This window comes from Aristolochia californica, unplaced genomic scaffold (assembly GCF_029961685.1).
Source record: "Aristolochia californica isolate CCGP_79_NKW_82.1479 unplaced genomic scaffold, dmAriCali1.0.hap1 SCAF_1, whole genome shotgun sequence".
NCBI lineage: Eukaryota > Viridiplantae > Streptophyta > Magnoliopsida > Piperales > Aristolochiaceae > Aristolochia > Aristolochia californica.
In genome coordinates, this window is record NW_027181770.1 from 56,344,787 (window position 1) to 56,371,295 (window position 26,509).

The window sequence follows — 26,509 nt, forward strand, 5'->3', positions numbered from 1 at the left end:
GTGGCATAGTTTGCACAAACCCTGAGAAGTTATTAAATATTATAAAAATCGTATAAAAAAACTTTCTTTTTCCTTTGAAGGTACTTAATCACTAGGGTAACACCAAGCCAAACTGGTTCACAGTAATATTCTTTTTATATATATATATATTTTTTTTTTTAAATGATAATTTTTTTATTTTTGAATATAGGTTAAAACTCGAATCAATAAATAGAGATTCTTCACAGCTAAGAATCAAACCAAGATTAAAAAACACTCTAAAAAGTCAAGAATTCAAGGAATCACGGGTTTGTATTTTGAAAAATCGAAGAACAACAAACTTCCTATTCTAGTTTGTCGGATTCCAGCAATAGTTTTTCTGACAGAAACCGAGCTCAAAAATTGTTTTTGGAGAGAAGCAATATCCTATAACGAGAGAAGAATATTTTTGAAGCAATATCCTATATAACCATGAGACCTTTCCCCTTTCCCCTCGTCAAGCACAAGCACAAGCACAGAGTTGGACGGAGTTGTTGGACCATATAGAGACACTATTGAACCCCAAGAGCCTTATCAAAAACCTCCTTGGATGGAGATAAGAAATAAAAAGAAAATTAAAAATTTGATATCTACAATAAACCTGAAGTTTGATATTAAATTTATAAATAAAAAAATAAAATAATTTTCAACTGAGCAGTCGGTCAAATTCTTGACAAACACTGGTTAGAACATAGAAAATTTGTATTGATGTAACAATAATAAGAAAATGAAACAGTAGTAATAATCATCCAAACTAACAATCGTTTCAATAGATTAACAACGCTTATCCCTCAAACAACAAGAGCTACAGAAGAAATCTGCAAAAATTATAATGACAATAATCATTCGCATGAAATCATTTCTCATTGAAAGCCTTCATTAGAAACAATCTGCTGAAGCTCTGACCAGCAACACTGCAACAGTTGAAACCGAATTAGAAGCACAGGAATTTTGACATTTAAGATCTGACAAGAACCAATCTCCCTAGGTCCAACATTTTGACATCACATTTTCTGATGCATTGAAGCACAAAGAAAGTAATGGAAATCACAATTCGTTTTCCTTACTATTCTACCCAGTACTGCATGCAGAATTGAAAGTGAATAATAAAAGTATACACAGCAATTGAAGACATTGTGAAACCTAAGACAAAACTTAATGCAAGAAGTAACTTTGGTTCTGCTAACATGAGATCAACTGAATTGACACTAGTAGCCATTTAATCTAAGAATTAAGTTGATGTTTAAGAGAAAGTTGATCAGCATAGATCAGCATACAGGAATTGAGGAAAGTTGATGTTTGCGATGCTGCCAATCTAAGAATCACTTTCACATGGCCACATCACATCACATAGCAGTTAATGGACCCATTTTCCGTTCTCTTATTCTTCTCTTTTCCATTAATTTCTAGACTTAGTATTCAAGATAAAAGAATTTTTGGACTGAGTATTAACACTCAATATTCAAGCTCAGACACCAATTTGATCCAAGATATTAGAATTTAGGGCAGAAACATATTCTATGGAAACATGGAGTAGAAATGTAAGATGAAGCACAGATTGGCAATCTGCCAGATTTCTATAGATACTTCTCTGCCACTATCTATAGGTAGATTGACTGAAAGAGAAATACATCCTATTTCATCCAGCAAGCAAGACACTCCGACATACCCATTTATATGGTTACAGTAGTTGGCCATCTGATTAGTAATGAGAAAGCTGTCTAGTCGCGATGGTTCTGGAATGGGCTTGAAGATAGGGTTGGATGGATCCTCCTCTGGCAGTGGTTCTTCACCTGCAGCTTTCCTTGCCATGTTCTCAGCCCTACAGAAATATGTTGAAAGTAAGTAATTACACCAAAATTAGCAAACCATTTTTTTTCAGATAGAATTTTTTCTTAGCCATTTCCAAATTAAGGATCTAAACTTTTCTTATCCCTAAAGATCCTTTTACAAGTAAAGTAGATAAAAGAAAATATGTACACCACCACTAAATGATATTTTAAAAAAAATGCTAATTAATTCAAAGTTAGAATCTGACAGCCACATACTTTATTCTTTTTTTAGCAGTGCCACATACACATAATATACTTGAATAAAATAGCAGAAAAACAAAATGGTCCAAATATTCTACAATCAGGAAGATACATGCTTTTTTATCACAATTCAAAAATTCCAAGAATCCGGTAACTAAAATCAAGCTCTGTAACAGATTTTATTCATGAAGAGAGCAGAAAATTTGAAAATCATCAGCAACCATGCAAAGTATCTGCTCAAACAGACAAAACCAAGTCATTTTATGATGTGTGTTTAATAAACATACCTCCGCTTTTGAAGCCAAGCTTGTTGCTGTGCTTGCTGGCGTGAGAGATTTCGGTAGTAGTATTGGAACTGCAATATCGAAAGCACTAGTTAGCAAGAAAGCCAACAGACTGAAGAATAAACAAGAAACATATTTTTTTTGAATGAACCTTCTGTTGTTCATATGAGAGATCATCCATGCATTCTATCAAAAATTCAACATTTCTCTCCATAAATGGGTCAGTTGATAACTTCAGACGATCATGATCACACTGCAGAAGAATATAAGGGTCAAAAGAGTAACTCAATTTTGGGAAAATCATGGAAACTAAAACTGCGTTCTTGCATGCACTGGATGCTAGAAAAATAAGATGAACAAGAAATTTTGATAAAAATACTTTTGTCTTTACATTATTTTTCTAGTATAAAAATGGTTCAATTTAATTCCCATTCCTCCAAAAATAAGGAGAGGTGTAAAAAACATTTTCTTTAGTTCTAACGAGCTTCTATTCAGAAATAAATAAATGAGCAGTCTAAAATTTGGACAAGCACTTCAGTGCTCCTGCCTGGGTGTGGAGATGTGTTGACTCATGTCAACGCGTAACCTCTACTATTGATCAATATTTAGGGTGTTTCTAATGCTCAGCAGATATGCCATAAAGCAATTTTCCTTCTGTCTCTTCTGTAGTCAAACTAGAGATAATTGGTAAAAAAGAATCACTTTCCTGTTAACAAAATTAGGCAAAAATCTTATTCCTCATGAGAGTTGCATGTGAACACACCCTAAGACACCTTTGCTTGATTGACAAATAAAATATATAACCTGAGCAACAGGTGTTTCTGCTTCCAGTTCAGTCATAAAAGCACTGATAAGTGCTGAATTAGAGACTTTGATCTGTGTCAAAAAATAAAATAAAACAAAATAACATAAGACACCAGTACTTGCTCTTGTAAGTATCTCTTAGGACAAACTGATTATAAAAATAGTTCATATGAGAATGATGACAAACTTACAGGTATTTCCTCAAATATGTCAACCCAGGACAATTTTTTCTCCCGCAATCTAAAGGAACAAAAGGTTTATAAGCACATGAAACTTAGCAACCGTCATGATTTTTTCACAAAAGACTAATAAAAAGATGGATATCATACTTCTCGCCAGTAAAATTCTTAGTTCGATAGAGTTCCATGAAAGAATCGGATAACTTCAAGGCCTTGAGAGCTAAAACTCCTTGACTAGACTTTGATGGATCGTATATGATGCAAACACACCGTCTGATATTCTCCTGCAATAATGAAATGCCAATATAGAAATAAAAAAATCCTTTCCTTTAAATGGTCTCAAGTGAGATATTCTGCATCAAGAATTATAAGAAAAAAGGAAAATGATTCACAAATAGCCCAGCTTGTTTCTCAGGTTGGTACTCCAACATGATGAATCTGGATCAAAGCTCTTACTTATTTTTCTCTTTATTAAACATAAACTTTTTAAATGCCATCTTTCTTCCACAAGTTCCAATAAAAACTGAGAAAAGAGTGAACTTTGGAAAAGTTCCACATAGGTTACAAGTACATAAGAAAAACAGCTTCCAATAGTGGGTACACAATTTGAATAAATGACTTCCACAGTCGTTTTTTTCTTGTAGCTTCTATGTACACTGTTTTCTTCCTCTAGTAAAGAATAATTAACATGGGAAAGTTTCTCTCTCTTCTTTACTATTCGATACCATCACTAGATTAATAAGTAGCAATTGATTGAGCCTTAGTGTCAATGGCCCCGGGAGAACTTAATGTGAGGTCTTCAATTCCAAGTCTCATGGGTGATGGGGTACTTCAGACTGTGTAATCAATATTCAAAAAAAAAAAAAAATAAGAAACAGGAAAATAACAAAATAATTTAAATTAGAAGCTTTGGAGTGAATATTGTAGGTTCTCACTACAAACTGATTTTTTTTTTTTTTTTTTTGAAATGCCCACTGCAAACCAATTAATGTTATAACGCTTGCTGTATCCAGTTTAAAGGTTGCTTTCAAGCAAATAAACAAAAAATTATATAAAATAATAACACTTCATATTACAAATGATCCAGAAACCACTATTATCTTAGAAGCTTCATAACCACAAATAAGGCTTTAACAATCAAAAATCAATATGCCAGCAAACCTGATAGTTCATGAAAGTTTCAATCAGTTCTACAGTCTGAAAAGATCCCAGCAGAGTTGACTGATACCTGAAAAAGGTTCCATGAGAAAAAATCAGATAAAGAGTATTAAACTATGAGAATAAAGGCTCACCAACATTGAATAAACTTCCATTAGACCTACCAAACAAATATGTCTAGTGTGAAACTTAGCTGCAAACCAAACTTAACAAAAGCATATAAAAAATAAATAAAAAACTAAAGGACAACCTCTTTTACTTTTTTATGGGAAATAATTGTCAGGACAACAAATATCCATGTGCCAACAATCTAAACAAAATATACGAATGGAAGTTGTTAAAAAAAGATGTGCAAGGGTATTTTTACTAGTGTATACTTCTGGAGTTAGCTATAGGTTATATGTCATGTTAGGAACATATGGTTCAAGTTTGGTTAAATTCTGACTTGTGTTCATGAAGTTACGTAAGAAAAGGTTATGAGGGGCATTATTGATATCTTACCTATGTAACCACTTAGGTGAAATAAAAGACAAAGGAGGCTCGATGTTTTGCCTCCAATAAGTGCTGCCTCAGGCACTCTCCATTTCTCTGTTCTCTTCCTTCCTCAATTTCTTACTTTTTTCATAGTATCAGAGCAATAAGATCCTTTTTCAGGCCTTCGTAGGGGCTCTTCTTCCTTCTTTTTAAAGTGTGCATATTCAAGCAAAGGCGGATTTCCAGGTTTCGCCTGATTGGAGTTAAAGGTCAAACCTTTTTTATTTCCTTCTGCCATAACCTAAGGGTTAATGTTCCTATTGCTGATTAGGTCAGTTCTATGAAAGATTTATGCCCTTAAAAGGTCATATTGTTAGAAATCTTCCAAACTTTGCTTACACAGGCATAGTATTGTTTGTGCCATCTCTCAGCAAGATGAATTCGCCTGTGTTGCCAGTCAACGTGTTATTTCTTGGATGTTGGCCTATTGATGGTGGAATTGGTCTAATATACCAGTTGACGATATTGTTCCTGTCCTAATTATCCTGTGTGGGGCCCACATGGCCTGCACTTACATCAATTAGTGTATGTTTTGAATTTTTGAGATGGCTGATGTTGGTGGAGTCTTTACACGGCTAAGGAGACAAACTATTCAGATGGAAAATATACAATTGAGATAACTATAGAGAGAGTGAATAGTCAGAACTACCTAAGCTGGTGTAAATCAATTCAGATCTACTTGAAGGCTAAGAGGAAGACTAAAAACCTGAGAGATGCAAAGGAGACTCAAAGATTGTCATCAGCAGGTGTTCAAAAGATAGCTCCCCCCCTTGGTGCCACTGGTCAATCACTGATTGTGTTGCTGACATTGTGTCATCCATTCATTGTAATTGGAACCTCGTTCCTAGATCAACCAATTCTTTGGCTGATAAATTGGCAAAATTTGGAACCTCCCAACAATCTCTCATTATTTGGGAAGGCTTGCCCTCTTGTAATTTGCTCGTTTGGGCTGTCTTAATAAAACTCAGCATCATTAAAGAAAAAAAAAAAAAAAAACCTGAGAGATGATCCTTTAGGATTAGTAAATGATGATTGAAAGCTGAAGATAGCCAAGCAATGGCATGATTGCTAAATAGTATGAATGCTAAGCTCCAAAACCAAATTATGAATTGTTTGGCTAAACTGCCAAGGAGATCTAGACGTTTGCCCAAGTATTCACAGGAGAGTAATTTCATCAAGGATATATGAGTTCTCTTCTAGATTGTTTAGCTTAAAGAAGGGTGAATGGAAGATTCTTGATTACTACAGAGAGATATAGGGTATCTTATAGGATATCAACATTTATCACCCATTTACTACAGATAAATTTTTTTTGAGGAAGCAGTGAGGACAAATATATGTTATTGTTTCCCCTTGGCAACACCTAAAACCCTCCTCCTGGGAACGTTGTTTATGGGGTGGGTATAGGTATCACTACGATCGACAGACTAGAAGCAACTGAAGCTAGCTTTTGAGATTCTTCTTACTCCTCGAGATCTCCAATTGATGGTAGCAACGCAACAAGGATAGGATCAAATTCTTGTGACTGTCCTCAAAAGAGTCTTGGATAATCACTAATTGTTAAGGTGATGGACGAGTGACGGAGGGAGTGACGGGAAGTTGGGGCCGACGGTAGGAAAAATCAACTTCGGTGATGGAATCTGACCGATGGCGGCCTCAAATGACCCCCGACGACAACAACAAAAACTCCCTTCCTTTGCTCCGACGATGAGAACCAACTCGGTTCTTTCGATGGTGCAATGGGAGCCTTGTCAATGGCTTAGAATGGACACAATGTAGAGGAAAGGGCTATCACATTGAAGAATTAGGGAGAAAGGGATTTTGCATCAAAGAATCAGGGAGAAAGGGATTTTGCATCTAAGAATCTAGGAGAATGAACAGAGGTTCATAATAAAAAAACCAATAGGACAAAACAATAACTTTTGGAAGCATCACCTCATCTTTAGGAACTCGGAGTTCTCGTTGGTGGTGATTACAGACAAAAATGGAGTCTTTATCTGCATAACAATCAGAAATGGGGAGAAAAGATCCTTTGTTTCGATTCCAAAATCTGCTAGGAATGATTTTCTTCGCTGATTTGACAATGTTACCAGTGAGACTGCTTCGACGTTGAGACTAAGAGAACTGCACTATGGTGCAATCTCCTTCTCTCATTCAGTTTTCAAGTATAAGCGCACTACGGAAAGAAAAATTGTGCAATGCAAAGGTGATCTAGTAATGGGTCAAATTTACGTTCCTGAGATGGCTGGCAACTCTTTTACCTGGGACAGTTTCCGCAACAGCATCCTGGCACTCACACTGACAACCAAAACTACATCTCTAACAACCTCAACCTTTTCTTCTTTGGCTCCCGACTGACACCAGCAGTTCCCCCCTCCCGACTTCCAGTCCACCAGCCAAACTTCTTTCTCCTTCAACTACTAACCCCATGATCCCTGTGCACAATAAATAGCCAAACTTCACAATCATCTCACCCCGATTCCCTTACTCTCCCTGGACACAGTAGTAGTCATCAAGGTCCTTTCTCCTTGTTGGGAAAGTGGCACTCTAGCTCGACTACTGGCCGACCACCTCCCTTTTGAGCCCTCTCAAATGGCGTGTCCTCTTTCATACCTCTACGGATAGGGATGCTGCGTGGAATCTTCACTCACTAGAGCATGATTGGTTAGTTTCAGTTTTGGATCGGTTTGCAACTCCCCTAAATTGCCCCTTCGAGCAATGGTCTCAATCTGGGGGCTCCCAACGGAGCTCTGGTTGGAAGATGTTCTCAACCAGATTGCATTGTGCTTCGGTAAGTCACTTAAATGGGTGAAAGACACGGTGCACAGAAATCGAATCGACGTGGCCATGGTCTTCATGACTCCGATCTGTTCGTGGTCAGGTTCTCATTTCTTCAAGATTGTTGCGGGTGCCAACTTCTTCTGGATCACTTCTTTTGGATCAAGGTCTGCTTCGGAGACATGGGCGCAGCACTCTCCGGCAACACCTCATCGGTAAGAAGGAATTTCTTCTCCCATAATCCCAACCCAACCAGTGGACCGATTCTCCTCTTCACAGGAACAGAACTACCAATCAGACTCAAAATCCACTACTGAGGTAGCCCCACGCACTGGAAATCCTTTGCCCCCCCCCCCCCCCCCCAATCCTGGCCACCTAACAACAAAAAAGACAGCCAAAATAGAGAAATCCAGCTAGGTGAATCCAGTTGTGCTACGCCCCAGCCACCTGAAGCTGACCTCAGTAAAATTCTTTTTCCCCCTCCAAATGAAAGACAGCTTCAAGCTGAGCGTCATCAGTACGATGACGAAACCTGGCAACAAATGATGAATCTAGCTCAGCTCATGGGGGTAATTTACGTCGGCCAATTACCATGAGATGTCAACTCTTCGGGAGTCCAAAAAACGTGGTCATAAATGATTGTAATCTCTTGGAATGTTAGAGTCGGATCTGTTTGGAAGAGGGCTGTTATCTCTCGTCTTCTCTCCCAATTTAAGTCGTCAATTGTGGTGCTTCAAGAAATAAAGTCCCAAGCTATGGATGATTCTCTAGTGAGGGAGATTTGGAACTGCACTTTGATGAATTGAGTGGCAGTTAATGCCATCGGTCATTCGGGCGGTATTATTATTCTCTGGAACTCTATTTTATTTGATGCTTTGGATACAAAGTAGGGTCTTTATTCAGTGGGAATGCACTTGTGTGACCGCACTTCTGGTAAACAATGGTGTATGGCTGGAGTTTACGGTCCCACAAGATAAAGGGAGAGGTGTGGGTTTTGGGAAGAGCTTTCTGAACTTAACCAGCTTTGGCCTTCGCCTTGGCTCTATGTTGGGGATTTCAATGCCAAAATTTTCACTATTTGGGCAAGAAAGAGTTTGGAGTCTTCTATCACAAATTAGGGCTTCTTGATATATACGCTCCAGCTTGAGCTGGAGATTCAATATATGTGCAAGGGTATGTTGGACCTTTTCCATTACTAGTGTACACTTCTGGAGTTAGCTATAGGATGTATGTTATGTTAGGAACATATGGTTCAAGTTTGGTTAATTCGGACTTGTATTCATGAATCCGTGTAGGAAGAGGTTATTAGGGGCATTATTGTCATCTTATCTATGTAACAACTTTAAAAAAAGGGTCAAAGGAGGCTCGATTTTTTACCTCCAACGAGTGCTGCCTCATGCACTCTCCCCTTCATTCTCTCTTCCTTTCTCTCTTTCTTCCACATTGTTTACTTTTTTTCAGAATAAAACATAAATTTCACGTAGCTTGTAAATTATGTCATCACCAAAACCATACAATGTAACCCTACTCATGCATGGAATTGTAGAGGAAAATAGAAGCATTCATGTAAATAACAATGACAGAACTAAAACAAAGAGTAAACATACCAACCAACAGTGTTATTATCCACATTGACCTCTCTCAAGCATCTCATCATTTCAAGCTGATAATTAGCCCCATCAGCCTCAATCTCCTCATCCTCCTCACGAATCTGTAACATGAACAAACAGAAACGACATGAAACTATTGCCATATCTCCCAAACATAAAAACTTGCACTAAAGCTCCAGACTACATACCGGGAAAGGAAAGCAGTTGGTAACTTCAAGAACACTACCAACATCCAACCCAAGAAGTTGACCAGTTACCAAAGCAGGTGAAAACTCCTTACAATGCTTAATGATCTTCAGAATAACCTGTACAAGCAATTTCCCTATGATTACCCCTAAAAGATCATGACACTCAAGTAGAAGCTCCTTTTTTACAGAAACCATGGTGAGTGAAGGATCAGGTTTTTAGACAATAAATCATCAGAAAACAACCTACATAAATTTTCCAAAAATTAAAAATAGCAAAGAACATAAGACCTGATCATTTTAGTTAAATTTTAAAGGTAGCCTAAGGCAATAGCTTGGCCTATTTTTGACGTTGATCACACCCATGGCCGTTGAGCAAACAATATTTCACAACAATGCAAAATAAATCAATAATAAGTGCTAAGTTTACACAATTATGATGCAGAATTCTATCTAAATCCCTTATGAAGACAAAAGAATAACAGTATATGGGGTAGTCCTACTACCCAAAACAACACAAGTTTGGGTTATTTCATAAGAGGTTAGGGTTTTCATAGAAGTTACCCCAGGGAATGAATGAGTCCAATTTATTCGGCAGTTAAGCAAAGGGGCAAAATTTTTAATGTAAAAGTAACATGAAAAAGATTTTTTTAAAACAAATAATGTAATCTTACTTGCAAATAGAAGTTCTTAACTAAGTGAAAATGTTAAATATACTGATAATATCTAGATGTCTCAAAAATTAAGATTCCTAGCAAGGTTAATATCACCAATTAGTGTCCCCAATCACCACTTACTTCAGACACAATCTTAGACAAAATTTAATCAGTTAATCAGCTCTTTTCTCCGTTAAGAAAGAAGTTTAGCTTTCAAATTTATTATGATTAGAGTCTTACAGAGAGTTCACAAACTAAGACCGATACAACCAAGGACCATTTTCTGACAGAACTAGAGAACTGTTATTCCAATTTCCCGTTTGCCTGTCATCACATTAATTTTTTGGGAGGACAACCCACACCCTTAGAGTGAAAATAAACATAGTTTCATGCATTTCCTTCAAAATAAAACACCAGATAATTGTGAAAACTAGCAAAAATAGATCAATAATACACTGATGCAAATCTAGTCCTTCACAAGTTTAGCATTACTCTCCATTACTTCTGTACGGTAAAGAGAAAACCTTCTACAGAGAGGAGTGGTAACTCGAAAAACAAAAAGATATGCGAATTAAAAGGTAGTAAAATAAAGAGGGTTTAATCTTCATACTGAACCCACAAAAAAAAAAAACATACGAATACACAGGTAGTGCAGGAAACAACCAAGGTCAAGAAAGTACAGTGAGACTAGCGAAACAGAGAGTTAAAGTAGGGAGAAAGAAAGAAAGAGAGAAAGAGAGAAAGAAGGTTCACCAGTCCTTCGATCTGTACGACCCTCAGAGGCGAGGCGACCTCCTCGGAAGCCGCAACTTGGAGGAACGAACGCGACAATGCTGAAACCATAAGAACAAGTTGGCAGAAAATACATCACAAGAACTTTTGGAAACAAGCAGAGATTGAAGGATCAACAAAAAAACAGTTCGTCAGATTTTGGAGAAAAAGTGTGCATACGATTCGCCATGTTGCTTGTCTGGATTCTGATAGAAGGAAAGACTGGCAGATTGATTGAGATTCGAGAGAGCTTTCAGTGAACTGTGGAAGAACTTCCGGTGCAGTGGCAAGCCCTAAATCCTTGTCGAGAAACTGTGCAACCCCTCCGTCAAACTCAAAAAGGTCGTGGGCCAACGTGCGCGTATACGAGAAATTACAACAGCTTGTCAAACGCATTCAAAAATCTTACCTCTAATAAGGTCATATTCAAAAATCACCTTTTACATAATTATTTTATTAAATACATTATTTGAGAGTATTATGGAATGATATTCTATGTGACAAAGAGTACTTAACATCATGAAATTACGTGAGTATGATTAAACTTTCACATGAACTTCATTATTGTTTTATAATGGAGAGAGAGAGAGAGAGAGATGTGCTTGTTTTCCATGGAATTCCAATCTAATATATGAAAGACTCTACTCGTTACGATGGATATATAGATTTAGATTTCTTATATGGTTGATTGATGATATCACAACTTTTCTTTGCTTTTGTAATAGGAGCACTGCCCACCTTGATGGACACAGTTAAACGATGACAATCTACAAGTGTATCAAACAGATTTATGCACACCATGGATTTCTGTAATGTAAGAGAGAGAGAGAGAGAAGCAGATGTATGCAAAGAGGCAAGATGGGGAGGGAGCCTGGGAGTCCAATTACAACTGAGTTGCACTCATTTTACATTTAGATCAAACTATTCATGACTCAGGGTGCCTGTAATCCCTTTCTGCCAGATACATATTCAAAATTGTGTGTTTTAGAATAGATATGGAACAAAACAATTATAAATTTCTAAGTTAATCATTTTAGGCCACTACGTTTAGATCAAACTGCTCAGATGACTCGGGGTTCCTCTAACCCTTTCTGTCAGATACATATTCAAAATTGTTTACCTTAATATACATATGCAATAACAGGCTTCTTGCGCTTGAGAGCTCTTACATCAAATACATCTGTATTCCACCCAGACTTTACAATTAATAACGATTTTTACGGAAGCAAAAGAATTGTGGGAAGTAAACAATTAAAAAGAGTCCCAGGCTTGGTAGAGTTCACAGCAAGTGCAGTATTGCTCCATGGCAAGGTGTATTAGAGATTCAAAATTGTGGTATTTGCAAACGTTTCAGAGTCCCACCAAAACAGCCCATAGGTTCCACACACCAGATATCAGTTCCACTGAAGCAGAAACACAAAAGCTGCAATGGAAAATACCGAACAAAACCCATTATGTGAAGCAGGTCCACCCTATGTCAACAAAAGCTCCAAAGTACATAGCCTCTTCAAGATCAAGACACGGCAGACCCACCCCAGACTGAAAAAGCTCATCATGACTGGACTAGAGTATAATTCAATGTTTCAATATCTCCAGCAAATTCTTTGTAATGTTTTCTGTTTCATCGTGGATTAATCACATTTCCTGCCTTTGAAACATAGCAATTTCCATTCCAAAGACATTGCCCCGTCAATTGACTCCATCTGTACCACTGAAACAGGCCAAGTGCCCATGAGCATTCTTAAGAGCCTCTGCAGCCACCTCATTTCACACGTTACTGACAGTCCGGCTTTTGAATTTTATCCTTAGCTTACTTTGTGTACTTTGCGTTGAATTTCCTTCTACAGCCCCAGCTCTGTGCTCCAATCCGGCCTTAACTACCTTGGGCTCCGTCTGTCCTGCCATTTTTTTTATTGCTGCTGCTTGCTCCTTCCCTTTTGACTTAAGTTTTCCGGTATGAGATAACTCCAGTAAAGAAGACACTCTAGCCTCTTCTCCTATCTGCAAGTTCACCTTATCTTTGTCTCTCTCCTCCTCTTTTTCCTTTGCCTTCTTCTTCTCCTTCTTCTGTCTCTTCCGCTCCAAATACTCGAGATCATCTTTACATCCTTTCTCATCTCTTTTATCTTCCCGCTTCCGTTTCTTTTCTTTCTTCTTTTTCTCCTTGACTTTGTTTTCTTTTATCTCTATATTCTGATCCATGCATGATGGAGCTCCATCCCCATCTGGTCTGCTACTTCCCACACATGGATATTTTTGTCCTTTCTCCACCTCATCAGGCATTATGGTTGCAGGTGATAGATGAACTTCAGGATACCCAACTTTCATTGAGTCAGCCGTACATTGCAGTTCCTTTGTTAGTTCTTCATCTTTCACTAAAGACCCAAAACCATGAGAAGAATGTACTTCTTCAATATTCTGGTAACTGGTGCTTGTTGGCTCATTTGCCACTCTTACCGGAGCATCAACTGATGCAGAACTGCAGGGCCCCATTTCAGTTTCATAGGGCCCAGCATGCGATGTCTCAGCGATATTATTTTCCACCTCTTCTGCTCTACTAGATGTAGCAGATTGCTTGACCCTTATCTTCACAACAGATAATCTCCGCTCATTTCCATTGGAAACTGTATCTGTGTTTTTCTTTTCATTACCATTTGGGACTGTATTTGCATTCCTCCACTCACCATTAGAAATTAAATCTGCATTTCTCCTCTCATTGCCATTAGAAACTGTATCGGCATTTTCTTTCACACCATCATGAATTTCCTGACTTTCATTTGGCACTTCTATTGCACTGGGAAGTGTGTCCAAAAGAGATGGATCTGGAGTCCTATTTGGAATCCTTAACTTCAGGGTGGCAGCTTTGATCAAATGACTACAGGAAGCATCAATCTCCAGAGAAGAAGAGACTTGAGCTCTAGGAACACCATAGAGAGTTGGAGGCCTGAAAAATATGAAGAAACTCAGGCTTCTTAGTTTGTGTTACTTCAGAAAGAGAGTTTATTTTTTTCTTTCTAATGATGATTTTTCTTAATATAGAAAGGAAATAAAATTACTCCTAAAAAAAAAATGAGAGAAAGTGAGAGAGAGAGTGCATCAAATTCACCACCAAAATAGAGAAAGATGGGGGGTGAACCTATGAAGTAACACAATTGATGTATATTTATGTAATCAGGATAATGTTGATATGTTCTCTGATCAAGATCAACAGATCAAAGGCAATATTCAGTTCAAAAACTGTAAACTCTTTTTTACAGGATAAAAAGATGAAGTGCTTAAATAGCCGCCTCAACCCCAATATTCCTGAGTAGGGATGGCAAATATTGATGTGACTCAATTACCACATCAGAACCAACCCATTTATTTGACCCGGAACCCACTCGAGTTATAAATGGGCCGGATTTGGGTTTTGACACAGAGCCTGACCAGTCCTCGTTTAATTGATCTAAAGAGCAAAAACTAGATCAAGATGGTCCGGTAGGATATATTTAAAATCACAAGATGCTTTTTTCTTTGTTTTAACTATTTAAAACGACTAATTTACTGATTAAATTCTTTTATAAAATTTATATCCTTTAATTTTAAATAATTACATACATTTTGTCATATTTTTATGTATTTTTTATTTTTAAATACTATAAGTTGGTTAATCCAAACCAGATCCGAACTTGAAGGGGCAGGGTATGGGTCTACATTTTACATCCATTTAATAAATGAGTCAGGTTGAGGTCAACCCGTTTAACAACAGAAATAAGTTGAACCAACCCATAACTGACCCATTGCCACCCCTAGTAAGGAGAAGGATCAACCAAATAAACAAACATGATCATAAACAATACAATGAACCAGAGGCAATTTGGAAAACATAAACAGCTAATAGACCAAATCGATAGATAGATAGACAGGTAAATCAATTGATAGATAGATAGATAGATAGATAGATAGATAGAAAGAGATATATTAGCACATGCTATGTTATTGCTGCAAACACAGAATTGGCTGCTGAAGTTCCATTACTAAATGCATTCAAAAGAGGTTGTAACTGTGCAAAGCAAGCTCTGCTTGGAAACAGAAAGACTTCATCACGTCCATTGCCTATTTTTTGTAATGGAAATTGTTTGTCTGAAGTTCACTTTCTGTCAATGTAAAATGTTGCTGGATAAGTCTTACTTCCTTTAGCAGTATGTAACTGGAAGTTAGTTTCTTTCCCCGCACTTACTATTTTTATGACTAAGGGGTATTAAAGTAATAATCTCTACATAGGGTTGTAACTTCAGGAAAGAGAGCCAAGCGGTCTAACTTAATAGCCTCTTCTAATTTCTTTCTTCTCTGGATTCCTCTTGTCACTATCGATAAAAGTCCAACATCTAATGATTTGAGGTCATGTTGGGTTTATAAGTTAGGTAATAGCCTTCCAAGAGTCTAGTCATTTTAGATGGATCTGGGCCCAACTTAACATGGTATCAGAGGTTCATTCTATGAGCCATTCTATGCCTTGACTATGTAATCCAGATCTTTAGCCTGTACTTATCTATTCTATTGAGCCTGGACATTTGAGCAGGTGTTGGACTGGTCTGACATCTGTTATGGCCCTGGTTCCTGTTGGGTTTGTAAATTGGGTAAGTGTTTGGCAGATAATTTGACTAGGATGGGTGTTTCTCTCTCCCATCCAGTTGAAAGTCATACTTACCCACTTGACACTGGTTGTTTTTTTGTATAAAGTTGCTTCTTGGTTTGTATTTTCTTTAATTTTTTTATGTATAGATTCTCTTTCAACCTGACCAGTCCTTTGTAATTTGTATCTTCTTCTCCTCGCAATAAAACTCTAATAGTTCTCAAAAAAGTAAGCCTTGTATGGCAAAGCCTTTTGCAATGAATTCAGGCCCAACTTGTCACTCTCCAGTTTTCTTCTTTGTCTGTATGTTGTTTCTTTTTCTTCTCATATTTTCATCATCCCATCTAAGCTTCTTCTTTGCACTAAGTACTCATTCCTTAGTTTCCACTTCTTCTCAAAACATGAAGCCATGAAATATTCCCATTAGATTAACAAGTTAGCAGAGCAAGATTTTGAAAGTTCCATACCTGCTGGAGAAATTCAAGAAAAAGTTCTAAATGCATAATCTGAAGAAAAGAGAAAGCTGTTTGGATTCACGGTTAGAAGTGCTGAGCTAGATTTAAAAGCTTAAGGAGGTATTGACAACACCTACTTTTTTCCTCATTTTTGCATCCACCCATAGACGTGCAAGATACATCAGTGCCATCCCTAACGATAAGCAATCTGTGGTAGACTGCCCCTCTATCACCGATGAATCAGTGAACTTTGAAAATCTTTGAAAGTACAAGTATCCTAGCTGCCTCATTGCTGAAGATCTTCATTTTCATAGTCTCAACCCATCCTTAGATGATAAGCAGAAAGATCTTTCACAATGAAGGACTTACACTGAACTCTATCTATGCCATTAGATAAAGCATCTTCCCTGATCGATTAATTGCAGAATTCTACAGGTCTTTCTGGATTTTCTCAAGTAGACAGTCAAAAAAAAAAAAAAAAAAAGTTGGTTTACTTCCATGTTAGACTTATTAATAGCAAAACTCTTGGTGCATTCACTGCCTTGCGCCTAGAGAAAGATTTGCAAGCCGATTACCACAAGCACTGACCAACAGATTAATGACAGTGCTGGGGAAGGTGAGCAGCCCTGCACTATGTACCTTCACGAAGGCAAGTCTTAGACCCAGCTCTCTTAGTTTATGAGTTCATTAACCATTTCAAGCAGTGCAATATTCCTAAAGGATAAATCAACTTTTTCATTTTTGGAAATGGTGAAAGCTATTATTGACTTCAAAAACACATTAAAATTACAAAAGGCCCATTAGCCTACAAATGGAAGGATGCGCCCAAACAAGAGAGGGGCAATACATCCCTTCTTAAGCTAATACATCAGCTATGGAATTTGCAGCCTGTGAAAATATGGAATCAGAAGCATTGAGAGATGAAGAAGGAGAGAAGAAAGAAAGGGAGAGGAGACGGCAGCAAGAGAGAAGGATCTCTCGTGATTAGGGTTCTGGTAGACCCCTACTCACCTTTTATCGCTTAGAATATGTATAAGGACAATAATACCCCAACTCACTTAAAATCTTACACCCTTACAACTCCTACATTACACTTCCTAGTTAGATGAAACTTTGAACTACATAAACTATTAAACATACTGAACAATATAAAACTATTCTTAGGAGGTGTAGACAGTGAGTAATTATCAAACTACCCTTCTACAATATTTTTCAATACTCCCCCTCAAGCTGAAGCATAGATATCCATGAGCTCCAGCTTGTTACAAAAGTTCCCAAATTTCTTTTTTCCTAGTGCCTTAGTGAACATATCAGCAATCTGATTACTGGACCAAATATAGGGAGTGCCCACTTCTTCTTTTTTTTTTTTTTTTTGAAATAATGCTGAATTTTATTAAGAGCAAGCTCAAACGAGCAGATTAGAGAAGGGGGAAGCCTTCCCAAACAATGAGAGATTGCTAGGAGGTTCCGAACTTTGCCAATTTATCAGCCAAAGAATTGGCTGATCTAGGAACTAGGTTCCAACTACAATGAATGGATGACACAATGTTAGCAATACAATCAGTGATAGGCCAGTGATGCCAAGGGGGGGAGTTATCTTTAGAACACCAACTGATGATAGTCTTTGAGTGTCCTTCAATAAGCAGCTTGCCATGGAGACACCCAGTAGAGAGGCAAACTCCTTTCTGGTATGTAACCAGCTCGAGATAAGGCCCATTGCATGAGAAGCCGTATTTTTCGGGATGCTAGCCTTGGAATTGAATCTCCGGTTGTTTCCATCTAGCCATAGGCACAAAGGGACATGCACGAGGCATGCCAAGAGAATTAACTTGCCAAACCTAGGAAGGCAGATCCCCATAATCCACTCATAGGTGCCAAAGAGGTCTTGATACAGCCCCAGTTGGAGCCCAATCTTCTAAAGAATCTTCATCCAGACTTGCCAAGAGAAATCACAATGTAAGAGAACATGCTAGATTATCTCACCGTACACACCACAAAGGGGACACGTACGATCGGAGGTTGTTTAACCTCTATTGTGGAGATTGTCAGATGTGAGGATATGTTCCCTGATGGTCATCCACATGAAAATTATGATTTTACTTGGCGCTGAGAGCTTCCATGCCAAGTTTGCCTTGTGCTCATGCATGTTGTAATCTTGCCTTCTAATATGACAGTAGGCGGATGCAACTGTGAACCGGCCAATAATACTGGGTTTCCATGTCAGTTTATCAATTGCATGCTCACAAATAGTAATGTTGCTGAGTCTGGAGAGGAGAGAGCAAAAATCCGAAGTTTCCTCATCATTTAATCCCCGGTAAAACGTGAGACTCCATGAACGGTCTTTCCAAGAATCGGTCATTGAGCAAGGGAGGTCCCCCACCACCCTAGAAAGCCCCAGGAAGTCCTCCGAGAGGGGGCGGGGGGCGCACCATTCATCCGACCAAAAAAAACGGGTCCTACCATTGCATGTGTGAAAATAAGTTGCATCTCTGAATACTAGGAAGAACTTTTGAATTGATTTCCAGATCAGGGATAAGAGGCGCGTGACACCACCCTCCCTCCACTAGGCACCCGAAAACTAAAGGTAGAACCTGACCATATCTCTCCATAGATTGTTATGCTTGACATTGAAGTTCCAAATCCATTTGAGCATAAGGGCATTATTCACCTCCTTCGTAGGCCAGATGCCTAAACCACCCCGATTGTGGGGCATGCAAATATCCTTTCAACTCACTCAATGATATCTGAAGGTGTCCTCAGAACCTCACCAGAGAAAACGCCGAAGGATGGCATCAATCTTGTAGCAAACAGAGGTTAGACAGTGCATGAAAGATAGCAAATAGTTTGGCAATCTTGCCAAACAAAACTTGAGGAGAGTGAGTCTTCCCGCAGTAGATAAAAGCTCGTCCCTCCAAGTAGCTAGTCTCTTCTCAAATTTCTCAATAAGGGGGGACTATAGCATCGTCGAAGGCCGAGAGTCAAAAAGTGGGAGCCCCAGATAAGTAACTGGCAAATTCCCTAATGAGCACCCCAAATAGTCTGCCATACCCTGAAGCACAGATGAGTCGATGCAATAGCCAAAGAGAGTGGTTTTCTTCTAATTGATATTCTGACCAGAAGCCAATTCAAATAGTCCCAAAACAGCACGCAACTTCCTGATTTGATCCATAGTGCCAACCCCAAAACAGATGGTATCATCTGCAATTGAAGGATCGGCACATCAAAGGCTGCGCAGTCTGTCGTGGGGAGGAGCCATCCCAAGTTCTTGGCCGAATAAATCAAGGAGGATAGATATTTTGCTACCACATTGAAGAGCACGGGGGTCTCCCTATCTGATACCTCTGGATCCCTTGAAATACCCACATACCATTCCGTTGAGAAGAACGGAGCAGCTCGCAGAGGAGATACAACTTTGAATCCAGAAGCGCCATTTTTCCCCGAATCCCATCTTTCCCAGGAGGTTATCCAAAAGTTTCCAATTAACTCTGTCGAAGGCTTTCGCAAAATCAAGCTTGAGTATAAATCTGGGGAGCTTTAAAGCCTTAAAACGGTGGATGAGCTCGTGACATGCCATGGCCAAATCTAATATGTTCCTTCCCTTGATAAAAGCACTCTAGCCATGATGAATGACGATAGGGAGAACCACCCTGAGGCGATTGGCAAGGAGGCGCACAATCACCTTGTAGGTACTGGTGGTGAGACTGATAGGCCGGAAGTCGGATGGAATTTCTACCCTTTCTTTTTTAGGGATGAGGGCAATAAACGAAACTCTGATGCTCCTAAATCTGATGTCATGTTGATAAAATGAGCAAACCATGCATGCAATATCATCTCTGATGAGGGGCCAGCATCGGCGATAGAATTCCCTGTTGAAACCGTCTGGGCCCGGAGCAAGATCCAGAGGAAGACCCAAGGCTGTTTTTTCAATTTCTCTACTGGAGAAAGGAAGCACGATGAGACTAGCTGTAGCTGAAAGGATAGCCTAGAATTGAACCCTTTCGAAGAAAGGGCGGACTGGTTGGCAATCAAAATATAGATCTGCAAAAAAATTCACCAGTGAGTCTGAAATAAGGGATCGATCCCAGGTAATGTCATCATTGATGCTGAGCGTGGTGATGCAGTTGGCTTAAATCTCCATCAGTAAGCCAATTAAATCTTGCATGTTGCTTCCAGTGCATGAGTTCACAGTGAGCAAGGACTACATTTGCCCTTGGAGGGCATACCTCTGAGCTACTTCTGGGGAAGAGAGGCTTCAAGATTCCTCCTCAAAGTCTAGAGTGGCAATCTAAGAAAGGGTGGAGGATCTCTCAGCTGAGGAAGAGGCATTTCTCGTAGAGGCCTAGGACCGCAACAACGGCTTTAGCATCTTGAGCTTGGCTGGGAAGGTCCAACCACTAGGACCAGCAACGACCATCCTCTCCCAGAAGGTCTGGATAGAGGGGTCCGCCATCCAAGCATTGTTGAATCTGACGTAGGGGGGGGGACACTTTGCCTATGACATTGCTGTATCGCTGGAGCCAGTTATTGTTGGCTAAGAAGCAATCAAGCTTGGAGAGGACGAGGGGTTGTCTACCATTTGACCAAGTGAATGTCTTCCCAGATAGGGTAATCTTGTCCAAGTCTCACCCGCCAATAAAGTTAGCAAATAGCCTCATGGAGGTGGTAATTCTCTGGGAGGCCGGGGATTTCTCATGGCATAAACGAGTAACGTTGAAGTCACCCGCAAGTTTCAGAGGAATCGGCCACATCTGACATGTCCTCAAGAGGTCATCCCAAAAAAGATGTCGCTCAAAATGTCTGGTAGGGCCATAGACACCCATTGGGCACCAAATGTTCCCTGAGCCTTTGTCTCGCAACTTGATTCCAAGGGAATATGTACCACAACAATGATCAAGCACCTCAATGGTACTGGTGTCCCACACCAATAGGATACCGCCAGCCAATCCCACTGCATCCACAGAAGCCCAACTGGGCTCCTTGAGGGGCCACAATTCACGGATGTAGGTATGGGGAAGAGAAACCATCTTGGTTTCTTGAAGAACAATTACATTTGCCTTGGTAGAGGCAAGGAGGTCCCAAATAGAAGTATGGCAGCACAAGGATCCAATTCCACAAACATTCCAAGAGAGAATAATCATTGATCATTTTTGTTATTCTTGGACTTCTCAGATGGGTGGTTATCTCTCGGGAGAGGCTCCGTGAAGATGGTGCCCATCACCTTGGCAAGTTCCACTATCTGGGCCCAGGTTTCTAGGTCATATTTATGTTGTTCTATCTGGAGAGCAGCCACAAAATTTTGAACTCTTTCACCCGACTCTAGAAGGATAAAACCCCCGGTCTATGGATTGCGGGGGTATCGAGTAGTAGCATTGGGTCCTCCCTAGAGAAGTTGCCTCGGCTGGCCTCAATTTCGGCGCTAGAAGGTGGCAAGGGGAGGAGGAGAAAGATTTTGAGTGCGGGGGAGCTCACTCACTGGTTCCTGACCCTGCGTCAGAGAGGTAGTTTTCGGGGTGGGGATTTCTGTGGTGAGGGAGGGGGGGAGTCCATAATCTGGGGGATGGCTTGAGGGGTGTGTGGGTGATTTATAGGAGGGCTCATGGGGATCTCAATGGGAGGGGAGGATGGGATGCGGTTATTTCTGGGGATAAGGCGGGATGATGGATGGCACCTGGAGGTTTGGGATGAGTTTTGGTAGGGTCAGGAATAATTTCTGTGGGGGACTGGGATGGGTGGGTAGGTGGGTGGTGTTGCAGGTAAGTGGTGATGAGTGCCGGGGGGACAGCGAGAGTGGTTCTAGTGCCAACATCGAAGTTGGTAAGGGGGGGATCGATTCTGCTGGTGGGGGACAGAGTCCAGAGATGCTACTCCCAAAGCATTGACTGGTTGATGGATTTCCTGAGGCTCGACTGTGGTGTTGGGGACCACATTTCTGAAATCATCCATAGTGGCAATGCTGATACGGAACCAGAACTATGCATTATCCACCATAATGCATCTGAAGTAGTGTCCTTCACAAGGACAAAGAGGGTCGATGAGAATCTGGGCCTCATCAAGACGGTGCTAGTGCTCGGTGAGTGGGTCCAAAGCAATAATGGAGCCAAACTCAGAGATGACTCTCGAGAAAACCGCATTCTGCCAGAGCTCAGTAGGAAGGCTGGTGACAGTAGCCCATTGACCATACTGGCAGGAGGGAGCCACTTCGAGGTCCCGATGATGCCTGAGGCGGTGTGAGGTGTGAGAAGAGCCGCAGAAGACTCTTGTTTGAGTTCTGAAATGAACAAGCCAAGTTTGGGAGTTGAGGTATGAGATTTTGGGGAGGTGGAGTTCGTCAATTAGCCATTGAAGGATGTTGGATTTGACTATTTTACGTTACAAGCCAGATCTACTAGATATATATGCCCCAACTTGAGGGGGATAGTAGAGAGAGATATAGAAAAAATTCTATCATTAGCATATTTCTACTAAATGGGATCAACTTAAGGGTGTTTTGGTTACATGCCCTTGTTAAAATTCATGTATAGGGGTAGTTTGATCATTTCCTATAATTGTAATGTTCTCACAAGGGTTGGAGTAAGTTAGGCTTCATATTATAAGTCTATGCTTCAATTTTCATTTAACTCTGAGTTGTATTTAGGAAGTTATGAGGGATATTCTAATCAGGGGTTATCATTTTGTACTTTTACACTTAAAATGAATTAATAAAAAGAGAAGTGCTGAAATTCTGAGCCCTCAACGAGATCGCAGCCTCCTTGCTTGTTTCCCTCTGTCTTTTTTCATTCTTGTCTCTCCTTCTCCTGCTTCTCAAACTTCAAACTTACGTTTTTACAGACCTAAAAGTAATTTATTTGATATTAGTTGCTTGAGAGTGTTATTATAATTGCAAATATAATTTGCACTTAAAATGATAGGGTTGACTAAGGCCTTCTCTTCAGCTAGTAGAGAAACTCCAGTTAAGTTTACTCTTTGTAGCCTCCCAACAACCACTAAGCTGTGTAAAGTATGCAACTTCAAAAAAAAAGATATTTATGGAGATCGAAACTATCTCCCCACACATGTTTTCATAAGTTCAGCATCATCATTAGTTGATTGTTTGGTTTCATAAGGATCGATCCACAAATATGAAATAAGAGAAGAAACCAGAGTATAATTCTGTACAAGTGATCAGCAACAAAATGCAATCAGTAAAGTTCTGGTATAAAATGCAAACATTTTCAAACTTAGGATTGTGGTTGCTTTGATATATCTTAGGAATTGAAGTGGCTCATTGTAACCTTGAGATTGTACCCTCTCCTTCTCCCTCTTCCTTATTACTAATAAAAGTTCGTTTGAATTTGTGTTTTACTTTTTGTCATTGCAAGCTCTCAAAACAAATAATTTCACGTACCCTATATAAGATCAAGTTCTATTTTGTGCTTAGAGAATTTTAGTCCGGTTTTAGTAAGCTTCTATGTATTTTATAGCCCCCCTCCCACTCTTGTCAACGTTAGGTAGAGTAAGTTTCTATGGAAACTTTTTTTTAAGAAGAGGGCATAATATGGGGGGGGGGGGGGGGGGGGGGTTAGTCCACTTAAATCATCAAATATGAACTTTAGCCGCATTACTCAGTTCATCTCCTGATGTCGTTAGTGGAGCACTAGCGCCTGATTCATGTTGATGAAGCAGATGAATCCGAAGATAACACCCACGGTTTAATTTTGGCAATCCGGATTCCGCAGTATACAAATCATCGGAATGAAGCGAGCGGGACAAGTCAAAACCTCATCGATTTTTTTTTTTTTTTTCTCTTGCACTCTTCCCTCTCTCGATCTCCTTCTTCTCCCGCACTCTTCTCCCTCTCTTTTCGCTCTCGGCCTGCAACAAGCGACACCATCCCTTCGTCCGTTGAGCGACGAGCGACGGAGGCCGGTGACAAGCGACGAGGGACGAGAGACGGAGGCCGGCGACGAACAATCAGGGGATGAGCGACGAGAGACAAAGGCCGACAACGAGAGACGTGCCGCAGAGCATCCAGTCAAAGCGTCTCTGTTGCAGCGCCTCCGGCGTACCGTCGGAGTACTGCCTCCGTCGCCGTTGCCTGCTGGCCCGCCGTTGTCACCCTGCACTTATTAGTGTCGTGAGGAAGATGACGCTGTTGATTTAATTTTTCCTAAGTTTGGAAAAATTAAACCAGCGCTATTTATTCATTATATTTATTTTTTAATTGCTGTATTATATTAGTGATTTAATAGTGGTAATTAAAATATTGTTAAATCAAACATTTGATTAATTATTTTGGTTTAATTAACCTATTTTTATAATTAATAAAACCAATTGTTTTAAATTTAATAGAAAAATATTATTAACTATTAATACGTAAAAATATTAGCATTTGATCAATTCTTTTTGTTTAATAATTCCTTTTTATGTTAAAGTATATCTTATGTTATTAATAAATTAATAACTTAATTTATTATATTCGTTTATGTTATTTTTAAATTTATTTATAATTAATCATGTGCACAGTTAATTGGCTCCCATAATTACTGTACAATGAACTGCAATCATTAAATAATATAATATCTAATTAATTAATTAGTATATTAATATATTTTAATTATACATTAAATTACTTTTTCTTGTAGTAATCATGTTTGTTTTACCTAATTTGGGGTTTAGGTATTATGTTTTAATTAAGTATACTATTACAAATTACTCATTCTCTTGGTTTTTATATTTTTCTCATTTTGGGGCACTAACACTGGAAACTATGTTCCAATGCCCATGAACTCGTCCACACTAACACCAAATTTGAAGTTGAAGTTCATGTAGATGAATGAAATGAATTTAAAGTTGAAGTTCAAATTTTAAGTTTGTTGCCCCCCCCTCTCCATGGACATCTTAAGTTGACTTAGCAAGTTCTCGTACATATAATTGGCCAATACCATTATAAATGCTGAATTATGTACACTGAGGATAACATTGTAATTTACCAACTGGGTAGTTTAGGTATTTTGATTATTTTTGTTCCCCTCCTTAGGAGACTTAACTATGTCTGTTGAAATAGTTATTTAAGTCCTTCAGTTATAAATATAATTAAGGAGAGGCGTTCTTAAGTAATTTTCCCATTTTAGCCTAATAGAATAAAAGCATATTAAGGTTCAAGCACAACCCCAAATCAGACCCTCAAGAAGTTATGGACAGGCACTTCTTCTCCCCCCTCTCTCTCGAGTTTTCTACCCTTTTTCCCTTAAACCTTGATTTTTTGCTTTTCTACAACAAGCTCCATTTATAAATCATGTGCACAAACATTTATGGTTTGTTACCATTAGGTCTAAGCGCCAGGTTGGTTCTTTGTTTCCTTGCTTTTCCTACGGTGGCACCACCCAGCTTGCTATATGGGTTTACTTGAGAGGTCTTTATTCCAAGCTTTGGCTTCTCTTTCACTTTCACACACTATACATTATTATGAAGACATCTTCTGGCACTGGTCTTGCCTCCTAAGCCAGCCCTCTTGGCATAACAAAATCTACCATAACCGAGCTTCATGCGTTAAGACACGGAATGAAGATCTTTAAAGACCATTTCCAGAGTTCCTTGGTTGTTTAAGGCAATTCTGCAGTTGCAATCTCTCGGTGCTCCAGAAGGAAGACCCTCCCCCCTTGGCGACTTCGGAATTTTTTTTTTTTTTATATAAATTTGTGACCTTTTCCCTCTTGTTTGTTCCTGGATTCATGATCCTAGGTCCCCTAATTGTATGGTTGATTCTTTGGCTAGAGAGGGAGTCTCCCTCCATTCCCTCAGGGTCCTAGGCCTTCGTTTGTGCTGCTTTGTCTTTTAATAAGATGCACTCCTCCCAAAAAAAAAAAGAACTTCACATCTACCAAGTAAGGAACATGCTCACCTCCGTGCAAGTATCTGTATAATGCAGAACAAGTGATGCCGAAGAAAGATATTGTTGAAGGCCTTGCGACTTTCAAGCAGACGAAGCAGGCCCACAAATATAGGGCCCTCTAAAGCATTATCTGTCTCAGACACACCTTTGATTTGACATAAGTGCATCACATGAACAGCCAACTTCACTTGTCCTGCAGGGCAAAGTCATAAATCTGCTAAAAAAGGAGTGTTTGCAGTATACTAAATACAAACTGGAAGAGATGAAATGAAGCCCCAAACCTCGGATAGTGGGCTCTTCATTCAAAAGTTCCATGAATAACAACAGAGCTGCATCCATCCCTTTGCAGTAAAATTCAAGATCAAGAAGAGCTCTACTTGCTTCAATTCGCACAAGCCATGATGCTTTTTCAAAATTTAGAAAAGGTCTAATAAGACCAGATATATCACCCTGCAAAAATCATTAGAATCTTAAAATAAATGTAATCTTTCTAATATCCAGAAAACACAGATCATTCCAGAAATGAAAACCAAACGCCTTCAAATGGTGCAAAATATG

General features: G+C 39.2%; 2 protein-coding genes across 2 annotated transcripts in view; both read right to left on the reverse strand.

Annotated features, from left to right (window-relative positions):
- Positions 1-702: 702 nt before the first annotated feature.
- LOC137962352 (eukaryotic translation initiation factor 3 subunit H-like) lies at positions 703-11,357 on the reverse strand. The gene is made up of 12 exons (XM_068809168.1): positions 11,191-11,357; positions 10,993-11,072; positions 9,587-9,703; positions 9,396-9,499; positions 4,480-4,546; positions 3,469-3,602; positions 3,331-3,379; positions 3,140-3,211; positions 2,487-2,588; positions 2,339-2,406; positions 1,688-1,840; positions 703-932 (listed from the first exon to the last, which is right to left on the reverse strand). Exons 1-12 carry the CDS (start codon positions 11,198-11,200, stop codon positions 875-877), a joined length of 1,014 nt encoding a protein of 337 aa, XP_068665269.1. The 5' UTR covers positions 11,201-11,357; the 3' UTR covers positions 703-874.
- Positions 11,358-12,086: 729 nt separating this feature from the next.
- LOC137952033 (transcription initiation factor TFIID subunit 2) overlaps positions 12,087-26,509 on the reverse strand; it is a 69,351-nt gene continuing 54,928 nt past the window's right edge. Inside the window, exons 23-25 of the mRNA XM_068799094.1 lie at positions 26,233-26,401; positions 25,961-26,144; positions 12,087-13,954 (exon numbers count right to left, since the gene is read on the reverse strand). Coding sequence (XP_068655195.1) covers positions 12,778-13,954; positions 25,961-26,144; positions 26,233-26,401 — 1,530 coding nt within the window. The 3' untranslated portion in view covers positions 12,087-12,777. The remainder of the gene's footprint in view (positions 13,955-25,960; positions 26,145-26,232; positions 26,402-26,509) is intronic.

Bases quoted from the DNA above. Each gene is read 5' to 3' on its own strand.
- LOC137962352 (XM_068809168.1), bottom strand. The intron at 9,500-9,586 runs GTATGTAGTCTG...TTCATGTTACAG, and splicing joins CCAACTGCTTTCCTTTCCCG to ATTCGTGAGGAGGATGAGGA. The intron at 3,603-4,479 runs GTTTGCTGGCAT...TCATTATTGCAG, and splicing joins AAACTTTCATGAACTATCAG to GAGAATATCAGACGGTGTGT.